This window comes from Drosophila gunungcola, unplaced genomic scaffold (assembly GCF_025200985.1).
Source record: "Drosophila gunungcola strain Sukarami unplaced genomic scaffold, Dgunungcola_SK_2 000092F, whole genome shotgun sequence".
NCBI lineage: Eukaryota > Metazoa > Arthropoda > Insecta > Diptera > Drosophilidae > Drosophila > Drosophila gunungcola.
Genome location: NW_026453254.1, coordinates 7,578 through 24,787, shown reverse-complemented (window position 1 = coordinate 24,787; position 17,210 = coordinate 7,578). Strand labels below are relative to the sequence as shown.

Below are 17,210 nucleotides of genomic sequence, written 5' to 3'. Positions count from 1 at the left end.
GTTCATATACCCTTGCAGCTATTTCAAAAACTAAATACTCTTGAAAACGTTAAAATTATGATTTACTTGCGTGTAGGTTTAAAAACATTGAAGCTACGATGATTTTCAGCTTAATTATTAGATAGTTCCTATGGCAGCTATACGATTGTTCCTATGGGAGCTAAATGCTATAGTCGTCCGATTTTTATGAAATTTAAACCGTAATTCTGAAATATTTAACCAATACTATATCTCGAAGCAATAAAAAAAATTTAAAAAAACCAAAGTTATAACTTTTTTATTTATATTTATGATTGTTCCTATGGGAGCTATATGCTATAGTCGTCCGATCCGGCTCGATCCGACTTATATACTACCTGCAATTGAAAGACAACTTTTGGGAAAGTTTCATGCAGATAGCTTTAAAACTGAGAGACTAGTTTGCGTAGAAACGGACGGACAGACGGACAGGCGGACGGACAGACGGACGGACAGACGGACATGGCTAGATCGACTCTCATAGTGATGCTGATCAAGAATATATATACTTTATAGGGTCGGAGATGTCTCCTTCACTGCGTTGCAAACTTCTGACTGAAATTATAATACCCTCTGCAAGGGTATAAAAACTCCGCTTTGCCTTCATTGGTGCGATTTAACTCAACTGAGGCGTCTACTGACTCTGAAATTGCTGATTTATTTGCCAAATTCTTTCAAAGTTCCTATATTGCGGATTCTTGTCTAAATTAAGTTTACCCTTACAATTTGTACAGGTCAAATTGTATTTTCTCCCCGGTACTAACAGTAAGTTTTCTTCTAAAGGATATGAAGACCACAACACCAACATACTCTCCAGGGTCGGACTGGCTTCCTGGGTGTGTGCTTAAGTCTACCTCAAGTCAAATTCAGTGTTTCCAACTATTTGGAAAGTTTCTTAAAAACGCAGTTTCCAAGTCTGAGACTTGCTAGGAAGTAGGTCTTTATTTTTGTTGTTATTTGAGCAAGGACAGCTTCCTCTCTCCAGCACATGATCCAAGAATTTGTCATCCCGACAAAATCAGATACCAACGAAGCTCCACTCCATGAGGTTGACATTTTATCGAAATCAACGGTAGCCCTAATTCGGATTGATCTCGCCGCCTTGCTTGTAAACAACTTGCCGAGAGATTTTACTGAGCAACTTAATGGTTGAAGAATAATTTCCTATTTGGATTTGGTTAAAGCATATTACCAGAACCCTATGTCCGAGCTGGACATTCCGAAAACTGCTACTTGTACCCCATTTGGTCTCATCGAATTTCCTTACATGTCTTGTGGCTTAAAGAACGCCACGCAAACATTTCAGAGGCTTATGGACAATATTTTCCGGGGAATTGACTAGGTTTATTGTTATATCGATGACATATTGATCATGTCAGATTCTATAAAAGAGCACGAAGAGCATCTTCCCAAGATTCTACAAATCCGTCAAAGACATGGCCTTCGCGTCAACATGGACAAACGTAAACTCAGAAGTACGTTTTCTCAGTTTTGTTATTAACAGTAATGGGATCAAACCACCAATCGATCGAATTGGCGCCATTCATAATCACCCTCGCCCCGACACTATTAGCCAGCATTGTTAATTATTATCGTCCGTGTATTCTGCATTCATCTTAAACTCAATCACCTTTGTCAGCTCTGCTTAAAATGTTTTTAAAAAAATGACCAGATAAGAATCGAATGGGCGCCAGAACCTGTTGTTCTACTGAAAAAAACTACAGTACTTATGACAGAGAATTACTGGCTATTTACAAAGCAATTAAACACTTTAGGCACTTGATCAAAGCCCGGAATTTTGTCATCAAAAGTGACCACAAACCTCTTATTTATGTAACAGCTTCCAGAAAAGACATCACCTCGTCAAGTTTGTCATCTCAATTTTATATCGCAATTCTTAACAACCATTGTTCATCTCAAAGCTTCGACAAAAATATTGGAATATACTGTGACGTATCAACAGGTCTATTGCGACCATATACTCATAAGCCTCTACGCCAGCAAGCATTTGCATTCATCCATAATCTATCGCATCCAAGCGGCAGAGCCACTTTTCGCCAAAAGTTTGTCTGGCCGCACTTGAACAAGGATGTGACCACTTGGAGCAGAAACTGCTTAGCTTGCCGGCGTTGCTTGCCATCTAGACATAGAAATCATGCTTTTGCTTAACGATGATCGATCGTTTTACACGTTGGCCAGAAACAATACCATTAACAAACATTACCGCTGAAACGATTGCCACCGCTTTTTGGACCCACTGGATTACAAGACTTGGGGCACCCAAAACCATTACCACGGATCAGGGATCCCAGTTAGAGTCTGTATTTTTTAAGAAACTCGCCAAACTTCTCGGGGGCCAGCATATTCACACCACGGCCTATCATCCCCAATCTAATGATCTTGTGGAAAGATGGCATCGATCTTTCAAGTCAGCGTTGATGTGTCAAAGCGGTACTCCCTGGCCGCCACTTCTGCCGGCTGCACTTTTCGGTAAAATGTGCTTAAAGGAAGATTTAAAGTCATCAGCCGCAGAAATGTTATATGGAACTCCACTACGTCTTCCAAATGAATGAATGGTCTTGACACGGAGTCCGATCCCACGACCTTTATACCAACATTCAGAGAACACATGCGACTCTTGAGCCCTTCCCCCCACTCATCATTTTAATAAGATGTTTTAGGCTAAAGGGAACCGATCAGTGTTCCCATATGTTTATCCATACAGATGTTCTTTAACAACCTTTGGAACCGCCTTACACTGGTCCTTATGAAGCCATAAAACGACACACAACGATTTATAATAAAAGTCAACAACAAAGCGACGGCAGTATCCGTGGATTGACTTAAATCAGCCCATTTAACTATGGATGATAATTACATGGATTCAACAAATCGAGCAAAAAGTATGCGCACATATTCTAGACAAAAGAATCCACTCGTGACGTCCGCAATTAAGGAGGAGTACTGTGGCGCCCCGTATTATTCCTGTAGCGGAACCTAATTGAATTAAATTATATAGTTAGGCAACTTGTTAAAGACGAATTAAAAGATATCTTCGCTAATTCTCTTTCGTTCGGCAGCAAGTAGAACAATTTTCACTAAATTAAAAGTTATTATTATAAATTAACAATCTTTGCATTTTTGACATACCAAATACTTGATTTGAAGTTTGTTGCTCTGTTGTTTTTTTTCCTGTGCCTTACAAATTTAAATCGACGAAATTCTCCAGAGATGAAACCTTGAAAACCTTGTTGAAGAAAAATCTGGTTCTAGTGAAATAAACTATCGATGACCGAAATCGGTTAGGCAGAGCTGAAGTAAAAAAAAAATTTGGCGGCCATCTGCACTGGAAAATCAAGTTTTGATTTGATCTGAGGCTTTACTTGACTTAAATTTGTAAGCCAGTGTAATTGTCGCTCAACACAACATCTTGATAAGAGATTACTAGTCCATCAAGACCATTGATACGGTAAAAAAACTGCATTTGCTGCGAACTCCCGAAAGTTTCCATTAACAATGAGAACGAAAGCTTGTTTTGACGATTCGAATTTTTATACAGTTTTATAAATATAAGTTTAACAATTTTTTCCAAGCTGTACCCATGGCAGCTATGGGATATGATCGTCCGATCGGCTAAATTTTTAACATGATCAGTGTATTTACAAACAAAAATTCAAGACTCTGGCTTTTACTCTGTCAAAATATTCGGCTTAGGACCGTATGGTCGGTATGACAGATATATGGATAAAGTCAACCGAATTTCAAACTCAAGAGATAGGTTAAAATACTATAAAAAGATAATTTAAAATTCAGTGATTTATAATTAAATAAGAAAAACACAAAAAGAAAAAGGAATGCTGTGGTCGAGTGCCTCGGCTATCAGATTCCCGTTACTGAAAATAGTCGCTTCTAGGAACTGCCGTTTGTCGGCAAGTTTACGGTAATGCTCATAACTATTTGGTAAAGACAGTACTTGATAGAATGTTTTGATTTTTTTTGCAAATAAAATTTAATTTTTAAACTTTAGAAAAAACGGATAAAAGAGTGGCTGAAATCGAAAAATTAAAGAAGATTATGAAAACTAAATATATTTTGGTTTTGTCTGGAATGGTCTTTTAAATTCTGATAAAATTACCATATTCCACCAACCCAAAAGTTCGCAGGTCATTGTAGTTAGGACTCATTTAAGCTGATTGAATCAGGTTGAAGCGGTCGCTCTTTAGAACGCTTCCATCTTAAACTATTTCAGATACGAACTTGCCACTTTCACAGGATATTTTTAAAATTGTAAACTATCGATTAGTCCAAAAGAAAAAAATAAATGGATTTTTAAAAAAAAAGTTACACATCTATAGCTCCATAAAGCTTCCGAGATCTCAACATTCTTACCGACTGACATGGCTAGATCGTCATGGCTATTGATCCTGATCAAGAATATAATATTTTATAGGGACTATTTACTTGTTACATACGTTTCAACGATTACAATATACTTTTTTAATCTACAAGTAACGGGTATAATAACAAAGCGTAACGACGATATAAAAAAAAATTTAAAACAGATACCACCACATCAGAAGTACCTATAGGGTAGGCACACGAAAAAGATGCGTTTTGAAATGATTATAAATAAACGTCCGAAATTAAAAGAATTATCAAGAAAAAACTAGACAGTTTTTTGATTATTCCTAAAAAAAAAAGGCGTCTGTGCGCCAAACATTCCGGGGATAAAAAAATTTCATAATGTTACATGGGATAAGCATTTAAACATTTTAATTTAATAGCTCAAAAGAAATTTTATTGCTTATTAGAAATACTTTTTTTCGATTAATGACGTACGAATGTGGAATTCTCGATGAAATTAGTAAAACCGCAATTTGAAAAATTTAAGATATCTTTGAATGTGTGTACTACATTTCATTCATAATAACATAGATTTTATTTTCTAGATTTGCGTCAAAATGTATATCATATATTATTTTAGCTTCCTTAGAAACTATCGGACAAATAATTTTAAAAAGATATGACTCAAATTCTGATTATATAACATTTCAGAATTACGGTGTAAATTATTTTAAAGCCAGCCGACTTTATTAATTAGCACCCATAGAAAAATTTAAGATTCAAGATAAAGAAATACCATTATTTTCGGTTTTCACGAGTATGTTTTTTAAATTAATTTATATTGTCGGAACTTCAGATTTTTTCAAACTTTGTCGAGATCAATCTTAAATATATCCTTATGAAATGTATAGGGAACTTGAAGAATTATATATTTTTAGTGGAATAAGCTATCAATGACCAAAATCAATTAAGCAGAACTAGAGATAAACAAATTAACATTAACAGGTGAAAAATCTTATTTACACTTAAAAAAAAGGTGCATTCACATATTGTTGAGTGTAATTTTTTGAATCTGCACCGGAAAATCAAGCTTTGATCTCTGGAGGATTTCATTAACTTAAATTTGTAAAATAGTTTTATTCGATCGTTCCAATGGCAGCTTTATGATTTCCGTTTTGAATAACATTAAAATCGTTATTCTGAATTATCAAATTATTACTACGTCAAAAAGAATTAAAGAATTAAAAAAATAGAAAAGTTATATATATATATATTTTTTTTATATTTTTGTTGTTTCTGATGAAATTTAAACTGTAGTTCTGAAATATTTGACCGCTCAAAGAATTAAAAAAAAATTCAAAACAAGAAAGAAAGCAGACTTCGGCAAGCCGAAGTTCATATACCCTTGCAGCTATTGCAAGAATTAAATATTTTTCAAAATATTAAATTTATGATATACTTGAGTACATTTTTAAAAACATTGAAGCTATGATAAGTTGCAGCTCAATTATTAGATAGTTATTTTATATATTTTTATTATTTCTATGGGAGCTATATGATATAGCCGTCCGATTTTGATAAAATTTAAACCGTAATTCTCAAATATTTAACCATTACTATATGTCGACGAACTAAATAAAACAATTAAAAAATAGCAAAGCAACTATAGCATATAGCTGCCATAGGAACAATCGGAAGAATAACTACACAAAATTATAACTTTGCTGTTTTTAAATTTTTTTTTCGTTCTTCGACATATAGTAATGGATAAATATTTCAGAATTTTGTTCATAAAAATCGGGCGACTATAACCTTTTAATGTTTTCAAAAATTTTTAATTTTTGTTTCGGCTTGCCGAAATTTGCTTCCTTTCTAGTTTTAGTGGTCGTTCCGCTTAAACAAAGAATTTAAGCTTTTTGTCTACACAGGCATTTTTTAATTCATGGTGCCGGCTAAGAAAATCTTAAAAAGTACTATTAGCACACAATTCCAAAAAGAAAATGTTTAACAACTGGAAAAAAGAATTAAAAAAAGTTACATTTTGAACCGAACTTGAATAAAAAAAATTTGTTTCGGTTCGGTTCCCGTCCATATGGGAAATAAATCGTCGCTCAAGTTAATGGTACGGTTCCCGGTTCCTTTTCGAAAAAAAATTAAACTAATCCATCTCTCGAGTGGTGCACAGTCATGCGTTAAAGGGCCGGGAACGCTTCCTTTTACCTGCTACACACTTTTCAAGGAATACAATTTACTCTTTTAATTCACGCCCACTCTTATGCCCACAAATCGCAAAAGTAAGTCATATCACTTTGAGACATGTTTGACTTTGTATGTGTGTTTCGGCCAAATCTATCGGCAGACACAAACATTTTAAAAGTATTAGCAAAGTATTGAAAAACGGAGTTCGGGCATGAAAAGCAACGTAGAGCAGCAAAGACAATTCTAACAGTAAGAAACTTATATTTATAAGGATTAAAACTGGTATCTGTATCTAATCACTAAAAAATTAGAAAAAAAAGAAGTAACAGAAGTTATAATTTTGTATAATATATTTTTTTCATTTTTCGATTTTTCCAATTATATCTAGTCGACGTCATCGACTAATGACAGTTGTCCGATTTATATATTATTGATTATTTATTATTTGAGATTATCGGCGAATAACAAAAATTCGAAGTCCTTTACACTGCATCTTGAACTGTTTATAAAAACAATGAAGACAAACCTTTAATTCTCACAGACTAATTTAGCTTTTATTAACTCGTTAGGTGATGCTGATCAATAGTAGGTGTTCAAAAGGAAAACCTATCAATCACCACTAACAACAACAATAACAAAAAACAGTTGGCCAACAAAGACGGGAGGATATGGATTTTAGTTTTGACACTTTTAAAATACAGATAAAGCTTAATGGGAACTTTGAAATGGCTGAAATATGAAATACGAATGAATTAAAAGATAAGCCTATTAATTTGTACAAATCGTCATTGTCTAACTAGTCCTTGCTACTTATAATAATATTATTGCCGGTTTCTTTTGTAACTGGCGAAATATCTCAAACAGTTATTCTGCGTAATTAACTCCCATATTAATAGGAAACTCGCGTAAGTGTAAATAGAGTTTACAGGGTCCAAAATTTCGATTATGCCCAGCGGCGAAATAATGAATTAGGTCTGGGGAAAAAATGCATTACGTTAAGCGCAAAAGTAATGGATTACATTTGCTGTTTTTATAAAAAATATTTTTATTTTTATGTTAGCCTACGGAATTATAACTCAGTATAGGTTCTTTGAATTCTATATTGAATTGTAATTGGATACGAAGGTAATTCGGTTCCCGCATACTTTTCCAATTACTCGTAATACAGATTGTATACGCCGTGCATTACAAGGTGTCATTGCCTATGACAAAGTAATACAGGCTGTAATCCATTTTCTCCTTATTACTGAAAGAAAAATAATGCATTCGTAACCGATTTCGTAATGGAAAATAACGCCTTTGGGTATTTGTATTAAGCTTCTAGAGCAAAATGTTGCAGTTTAAAATTTTTTTAAGTTATTTTATTATTTCCTAAATGGTATTCTCTATGTTAACAGTAACAGATTAAAAATGTATTATACCAACCTGAGCTTGCGTAAACAAAACTCTCCGTTTTCTTCTTTGAGCCAAAGGAAACTGTAGCGGTTTTGTATCGCTTACACTGCATGCTGCTAGTCCACCCATATTTCCCATATGGCTCATTGTCCCACTGGCTGATGAACTCATGAGGCGAGAAACTGAAATATTGGTTTAGAAATAAATGTCTATAAGTTTTTAGTCAAACAAAAAAGGTTAGCTGTTTTCAAGGAACTCTTTATTGCTGAGTAATAGAGATTGCGTTCCGACAACATCTGTAATCTAATAAGCATTGATAACAATGACTGACGATGGCATGTCTTTGCATCATTACAAGAATGGATACAAACGGAGATTTGACTAAAACCATTTCTAATCAATTTCCAGACCTAAACCAAATCTCGTTGTAACAGAAATCGGGTTTGTTATACCCATTACTCGTAGAGTAAAACAGTATATTCCAATCGTTGAAAAGTATGTAACAGGTAGAAGAAAGCGTTTCCAACCCGTAATTATAATATTCTTGATCAGGATCAAAAGCCGATTTAGCCATGTCCGTCTGCCTGTCTGTCTGTCCGCTTGTATGAACGTTGAGATCTCAGAAACTAGTAATTCCTATGCACTCCAACGCCAACAAATAGCAAAGGTTTATATTTGTTTCGGTCATATCTATCGGTAGACATGCAGCGGGCGGGTTGGGGTTCTGCACGTCTTAGCTTCTTGTGTTGGATTTGCAGTTCGACAGATAGCACCACCTCAACACCGAATGCTTTGTGGGGGAATATTTAGTTAGAAGTTTATTGGCTGAGTAAGATCTAGGGTCTAGTTATACATGGGTTCGCAGTTTTATTTACAAAAGTTTTGTATAGGCAGATAGAGATGGGGAAAAAGTGCGTCAAAGTGAATCAGTCTACAAAATTTTGATTTTTACCGAATTTTACTGTATATTTACTCCATATTTGGCATATCGATATACTATCGTGGGAAACTGACTAACGATTGAAAACAACGACAAAAATAGTCCTTAAACAAAGTCTGGAGGATTTTTCTTGTTCAGGCTGTTCAACCGCAATGAAGCACATCTGTCAAGTGTAACAGGCTATTCTGATCCATTGCGTCTATTCCGATATCAATGGCAGACGTGAGTGAGTGTAAGAAGGCTATAAAAACATTTGTTTGCAGCGCCACAGAAAATATATGCAACTAAATATAAAATAGATGGAAAATCGTAAAAATCGAGGGTGCTGCTCGCACTGTGGCTAAGAGCCTTTTCAAACAGGCGGCTTTTATGCAACAGCGACCACATTCTGCGTTAGAGACCAAATTCAGCAACAGCGACATTTTCTTCCACAAGAGGTTAATGTGCTAGAAAAACGGGAAAAGTTTCTTCAACAATTTCTATCGGATGATACAACAATTTTCCAAATCGAGCTGTTTTTATAGAAGTTATGTGTGTGTTTCCGCCATATCTATCTGTAGGCAAAACAATTTTCAGAATCGCGCTATTTTTTTAAAAGTAATTAGACCTTTATTTATTTGCAGTGTACATCCGATTGGCCTCTGTTTTTATACCCTTGCAGAGGGTAGTATAATTTCAGTCAGAAGTTTGCAACGCAGTGAAGGAGACATCTCCGACCCTATAAAGTATATATATTCTTGATCAGCATCACTAGGAGAGTCGATCTAGCCATGTCCGTCTATCCGTCTGTCCGTCCGTCTGTCCGTCCGTTTCTACGCAAACTAGTCTCTATCTGCATGAAACTTTCCCAAAAGTTGTCTTTCTATTGCAGGTAGTATATAAGTCGGAACCAGCCGGATCGGACGACTATAGCATATAGCTTCCAAAGGAACAATCAAAAAATAAATAAAAAAAATTATAACTTTGCTGTTTTTTATTGTTTTATTTTTTAGTTCTTCGACATATCGTAATGGTTAAATATTTTAGAATCACCGTTTAAATTTCATCAAAATCGGACGACTATATCATACAGCTCCCATAGCAACAATCGGAAAAAAAATACAAAAAAAATTATAACTTTGTTGTTTTTAAATTTTTCTGTTAGTTATTCAACATATAGTAATGCAAAACAAATATACAAAAAAATTTAAAAACAGCAAAGTTAAAATTTTTTAAATTTATTTTTCCGGTTGTTCCAATGGGAGCTTTATGTTATAGTCATCCGATTTTGATGAAATCTAAACAGTAATTCTGAAATATCTAACCATTACTATATGTCGAAGAACTTACAAAAAAATTTAAAAACAGCAGAGTTATAATTTTTTTTATTTAGTTTTCCGATTGTTCCTTTATGAGCTATATGCTATAGTCGTCCGATCCGGCTCGTTCCGACTTATATACTACCTGCAATAGAAAGACAACTTTTGGGAAAGTTTCATTCAGATAGCTTTTAAACTGAGGGACTAGTTTGCGTAGAAACGGACGGTTAGACGGACATGGCTAGATCGACTCTCCTAGTGATGCTGATCAAGAATATATATACTTTATAGGGTCGGAAACGTCTCCTTCACTGCAAGCTTCTGAGTGAAATAATAATAATATCAATAATAATAATAATAATAATAATAATAATAATAATAATAATAATAATAATAATAATAATAATAATAATAATAATAATAATAATAATAATAATAATAATAATAATAATAATAATAATAATAATAATAATAATAATAATAATAATAATAATAATAATAATAATAATAATAATAATAATAATAATAATAATAATAATAATAATAATAATATCTTTTAATCAAATTGTCTGTCAAAAATGATTTTCGTATAAAAAGAGGGAACCACTTCTTCCTACAAAGTCTTCGTCAATTTTGTATTGTTTTAAAAGATATTTATCATTTTGGTACTAAACTTTAAGAACTTTAGTCGTGGAAAGTCTTGTCTAGATTTTATGCATTCAGCAACACAAGAATATATATTCGTGATTAGGATCAATAGCTAAAATATTGAGAAAGAAATGTTTATAGAATATTTATAATTACAGCATATTTTTGTTCTTATTTTGATATATTTAAACAATAAGTTTTTAAAATATTTTTCATGTTTTTTTATACTTTATACTTCTATCCATAGGAATGATATGAAATAGTCGTCCGATTCTGATTCTAGAATAAAAAATATTACTACATATCGAAGAATTAACATAAAAATTAAAAAAAAAACAGCACAGTAATAATTTTTTTTTCATGTTTTGTTCCAATGGGAGCTAAATGATATGGTCGTCCAATCCAGCTCGTTCCGACTTTTTTACTATCTGCAATAGAAAGACAACTTGTGGGAAAGTTTCACACAGATAGCTTTCAAAGTAAGCGACTAGTTTGCGTAAAAACGGACAGGCAGACTCTCCTACTGAGGCTAATCAAGAATATATATACTTTATAGAGTCGGAAATGTCTCCTTCACTGCGTTTCAATCTTCTGACTGCAAGGGTACAAAAAGCACCACTACGTTATTTATAATGAGAAAAGGTAGCGAGATTTGGCTAGCCGAAGCTTATATACCCTTGCAGCTTTTGCAAAAATTAAAAATTCTTGAAAACGTCTAAATTTCGAATTATCACTATGGACGTACATATAGTGACGATGTGCACCAAGAGCACATAAACTTAGAAATAAAATGGCCTTTCAAACATAATACTCAATTTTGCACATAAGGTAGGTTATCAATTAAACTTATATTTTAAATTAGTTTAATTTCATACTGCTAGATACGGATTTTTTTGGGAAGGTAAATTCTGCCATAGGTATAAAGTGCCAGCAGGTAAAGAGGAAAAAATATTTGACAACCTTAATACTTAATTTTAAAAAAAATATCGTTAAAAATCTTTATAGTTTTTTTTTAGTTACCATCCAAAGCAAGTCTCAGGGAGTTGGCAGCACTGGTGGCAATTGCGTAGGAAACCACTCAACAAACTATAGAGACTGTCCAGTCTACAAGTAGCTAAAGAGTCGGATCCAACGAGCAACAACGGCGCGCTCCCTGAAAAACGCTTACGGATCGTTATTTTGTGCTTTAATTACCACTAACGGCATCTCTTAAAGAGTCGGATCCAACGAGCAACAACGGCGCGCTCCCAGAAAAACGCTTACGGATCGTTATTTTGTGCTTTAATCACCACTAACGGCATCTCTTGTGCCAGTGCTCTAAGAACACGTCACAAACGACGTTGGAAATGTACCTCACAAGTATATATAACTTTAAAATTCGAGCTTACATGTTTTTCGGTAATAAAGTTCCCATGAGCAATGAATGAAGAAAATTGACAGAACCCGATACTTGATAGTAAAATACTAGACGGAATTGGGTAACAAAATTAACATTCAATAAAATACCACCGGGGCCGATACATTAATGTGCAAAATTGTATTTAAAAAGTAGAATTTTGCTCAGTCATTGGAGTTGACAAAAAAACGGAATAAAAATGCGAGGCTTAAATGTGTTCGAAATATTTTTTACCATTCAAAGGTAACAACTGAAAACTTTTAAACGGTAAAATTAGCGGGATAAACACAATATAATAAACATTAAGTTTGAATATAACGTTAAAAGGCAGTGTGACCGTGAACTTATTACCAAAAAAATCTTAGGAAGCATCCATATAGTTGTTTCTGTCTCTGAGCTTCAATGAATTCGTCAATGAATGAGACGAACAATGTAATGTCATACCCGTATTAACTCCCTTCGAATTTGTAAAGTAAACTCTACGACTTATAAGTCATCTAAGCACTTTCTATTTCCAGAATTTAAATGTTAAACCTTACACAAGACCATTATCACAATACTAGGAGTCACTCAGTTACTTGACTTGAAAAATGTATTGACTTCAACTCATTTTCACTTTGTACTCTATTTCTCGCTTTTATAAAACAAGTGTTTTAACAACAAAGTCAAGGAAAAAAACTTATTTGCTTGCAACTTGTAAGTGAGTTGACTTGAACTCTATGACTCTATTTTAAAAAATATACTTGTTTGCTCATTCAAGTACAAGTACATGAATGTCCCCAAGAACATTCAAAAATATTATGAATCATGTCACAACAAAAGAGCTGTCCATAAGGGAAGACATAAGGACTATGGAAACCCGTAACCTGATATCCCTTAAAATAGATGTACATCTATTTCGGGAGTATGTCCTTATTGGACATGCTGTACTGTGTGTGTATGATGCCAATAAGCAATAAGACAACAGTAAAAAAAATAAGTTTTGTCGTCAAATGTCTAAAGCTTATAAAACAAAAGGAGAACCTGGTGTTTGCTGACTTTTTGATATATTAGAGCTTAGGTTCACATGTAAAAAAAGGACGTTGTTATCTGTGGGAACCGGCATCGAGATGCTAAGATGCTTCTTACTACACCTTCTATCACTGTTCTTATTATTATTAAAGATAAAAATAAAGAACATTTGCAAAATAAACCTCAAACCCAATTTATTGAAGTGTTATCTTACCAAAACGCGTTAGACTGTTCTAGAGATTTTTGAAGGAAATTTATCAAAAACGTAGCATTGTTGACAGCGATATAGTTGGCCACATAAAATAAATTGATTTTAACTGACAAACAAAAAATGTTGACTAAACAAAATTAATAATATTATTGTTCAGAGAAAATAAAATTATTTTGTGGCCGTTGGTCTTCAGTGATATAGTGATATTTAAAAATTTGGTCACATAACAAAACTTGCACAAGTCTCGGTGAAAAGGACGTTCTCAGCCTTTAACTATTTCTTAAGGGAGAAGCGCTCCTCCTTAACTGCAGAAAATATAAATGGTCTATTAAATATAAAACTTAATTCTTAATATAAAAAAGAAAAATAACCATTTTATATCAAATTGTTGCGTTTCTTTTATTAATATACGTAAGAGGTTTTCTAAAAATAGGAAAGACACTTTGAAATTCCAATTGAAAAGTTTGCTCAGTTTCAGTTTCACCTAGTTACATAGAATCACATGACCCCAGTGAAAAAAACAGAAATCTCTTTCCTTTTCTCTTTCCTTTTCTCTTTCTCTCTTTCTCTTTCTCTCTTTCTCTCTGTCTCGTTTAAAAGGGGAGGGGCGGCAGAGCAATTCATAAGCCCCATAACTCCTAAAATAATAGCTCGATTTTAGGTCTACCGATAGATATGACCAAAACGTCCAAGCGATTGATTGGCAAATGAGTTAGATCGCCCTCTGGAACAGTTGTGATTGGGCCTACAATAAGAAAGTGGGTAGGAGACAAGTAGGCAAGGTCAGTGTCAGGTGTATAGCACAACGGTCTCGAGTTAACAACCTCGCTAATTTGAGCTTCTTTGTTTTGATGAACCTGCGAAGATAAAAGTTGCTGCACCTCATCAAGAGCCTGCTTGACACCAAGAAAATTAATCCTGTGATTGCTGAAGATTTGCGAACATATCCCTCGTAGGGCCATGATCCGACGAAGACATGCTAGGAACGTGTCTGTGCTGAGGTCGGTGGCCAGTTCGAAGTGTATTGCTTATGTTACAAGGCAGACAAACAGACATATGTAGCCTCTAGTTTTCATTTCATTTATTCTTGTGAATCGGTTCGATTTTAGAAGCAGTATTGGGTTCTAACGTCCGCTGGTAATCGTGAATAGTTTAGACGACCACCGGCTCGCAGAAGTCATGTAGACAATCGGTGAGAGTGATGAGCTGGGAGCGGCTCCCAAGTGGCTTGTTCTCCGTCAGTAGATCTTGATCCCCTTTGAACCATTTCTGAGCCTCTTGAAGGCAAAGAATGTGAGCAGCCTGGATCTCTTCAAAGTTGAGCCCTTTGCCATTTGTCAGCGGGCCTGGTTTAATGGCCTTGGTCCTTTGAATGAGGCGTAAGGCGTAAGCCACAATGCGAACGAGACGCGCAGAGAAAGAGCTTCGATCGGTGACAATGAGGCGTTCTCCTGCGTAGTTAAAGAAAGAGAAGAACAGAATTTTGTGCAGCTCAACTTTACCACGAGTTTTTCTGAATCTTTCAGCCATGAAGGTCCCATCAACCACAGGTCGCATTGCCTCGCAGTCAGCAGAATTTTCCTAGGTGTTTACATGATGCCATGCATTGCGCGGTAAAGCATCGAGTATTCCTGCCGTTCTATTTGCAACAAATGTTTTGAGCTTTGATGGTGTTTGTCAAAAGCCATGTCATGTATTTCGATGTTCTTGGGCTGTAAAGCAGTCTTGATTGATACTTCTAGTCGATTTAGTGTGATAGTCACGCTTTAGGCGGCGTTCGACACCCCTAAATCTTGCAAGGGCTTCTTGTAGTGAATCCAAAAACTTGAAATTGGGGTCTTTGGACGGAAGTTTCACGATGTAACGCCTCTTTGAGTCCCGAGTGTGTGTCTTCAAAAAGTGTTGCTCAACTTAATCGTCATCTGATCAAATTCCTGGTTGAAATACTCCAGCTCCCAAAAGCGTCGAAGCGATGCATCGATGTCGATACCTTGAGCATTGTTTATGTATATGTAAGGCCAATAGTCACAATTGACGATATGACCCATCCAAATATGGTCCCTGATTGTCCAAAATCCCTTGACCAGTAAACACGGTCCAAACGCAATCGCTGCCCAAGAGAATATCGACTGGCGCCAACGATTGATAGTCAGTGTCTGCAAGTTCCAAGCCATCAAACTCCTTAAGTGCTGAGGCATTGATATTGTGTCTTGCCAACGTGGAGGTAATTTTGCTGAGTACGTGGGCACGTACCTTTGTTGTGTGTGCTTCAGCCTCTAGAGGTCTCAGCCTTAATTGAAGAAATATCTGACACCAAAATTTGTGATGGCAAGCATGCGAGGCCGTGCGCCTTTATGCACCGCTCGGAGATGTACGACAGCTCCGATCCACTGTCCAAAAGATCACGACAGGAAGTGTGCGATCCTTTGCTGCGAAAGAGCACTAGAGCTGTTGGAAATGCACTTTTACAAACCCCTTGTGGCTGTGTAGTCGTTGATGCTTCGTTGTTCGACGGTTTGAGAACCTTGCGCACGCGCGATGTTGCTGAGGGTCACTCTTGTATCCTCTAAAGCGCCAGGGTCGTGCTGTTTATCATCCTTCGGCTGTGTTTTGGACACAGCATCATGCGCAATAGAATCCTCTATATGTACCCAAACTTCAAGCAGTTGAAGCACAATGATTTGGCTTTAACAAATGTGCGTCTCTGCTCGCCCGTTAAATCAATAAATTTCGGGCAGATGTAGATCTTGTGTTTCTCGGACTTACATTTAACACAATTTACCTCATCCGTTGCCACCAAAGCGTGTGACGATCGCTTGGATTTGTTTTGTTGTGGCCCAACCTTAAAGACTTTGTCAAACTCACTTTTGCTGAGCTCAAATTCCTCGCAGTGTCGGTCTAATAACTTTAGCGTCGGCTACCTTCAATTCATTTGCGACGAGTTTCGGCGTCAATCTTTTCCGGAAAGAAGTGAATGATCCAGCAGTCCCTGTTGGTTTGACCTGCTGGATCCAAGCCGCGTACAATCTCTGTACCTCCGTCTGTCACCTTGCGCAGAATTGAAACATCTGCTCTGATTGTCGTAGGTAAATTAACAAATGTGTCCAGCAGAGTGTTGACGATGTGACGAGGTCTGTTTTAGCGCTCGATAAGGCAAGTTCAGGACGCCTCATAGGCTGCATCCGTTATTGGCATATGACGTATCAAATCAGCTGCTTCTTTCGTAGTGTATGTTTTCAAGTAGTGAAACATTTGTATCGCTGTCAAATGATGCTTGCTGTGAATCGTGCTATCGAATATGTTCTTGAATGATGGCCACTCCATGCAGTCACCAGCAAAAGCCTTGGTGTGTATTTTTGGCAGCTCGTTCTGCACTATATTTTAGTTAGCCTGCAAAAACGAAGTTTGTTGCTCAGCCAAACGTTCATTGAGTTCCTGTTGTTGTTGTAGAAAACGAACCAGGTTTTCGTTTCCCAACCCTGATGCAAATGATGCGACGTCATCAGGGTTGCCAGATTGTCTTTCATTGTTGATATCACCCGCGCTCTTCCTTGATGGTTCACGAGCGCGATTTAGCGTTTGCTTGCAAGTGCTTGTCCTCATACCTCTCGTTGTCGATAGCTCGATCAACATACCCCTCATCTTCGTCGTAAAAGGCCAATTTGTCGCTGACTGTCTTAAATTCCAAAATGAATTGAGTCTAACACGGTTATTTCGTCTAGTTCCCAGTTTGATCCCGCACGTGGATCA

The 17,210-nt window shown here is 35.8% G+C and overlaps 1 protein-coding gene across 1 annotated transcript in view; it reads right to left on the bottom strand.

Annotated features, from left to right (window-relative positions):
- Window positions 1–14,422, bottom strand: part of LOC128265093 (homeobox protein Nkx-2.1-like) — a 76,521-nt gene extending 62,099 nt beyond the window's left edge. The window contains exons 1-2 of the mRNA XM_053000906.1: window positions 14,128–14,422; window positions 7,987–8,138 (exon numbers count right to left, since the gene is read on the bottom strand). Of these exons, the coding sequence (XP_052856866.1) occupies window positions 7,987–8,138; window positions 14,128–14,422 (447 nt within the window). The remainder of the gene's footprint in view (window positions 1–7,986; window positions 8,139–14,127) is intronic.
- Window positions 14,423–17,210: the final 2,788 nt, after the last annotated feature.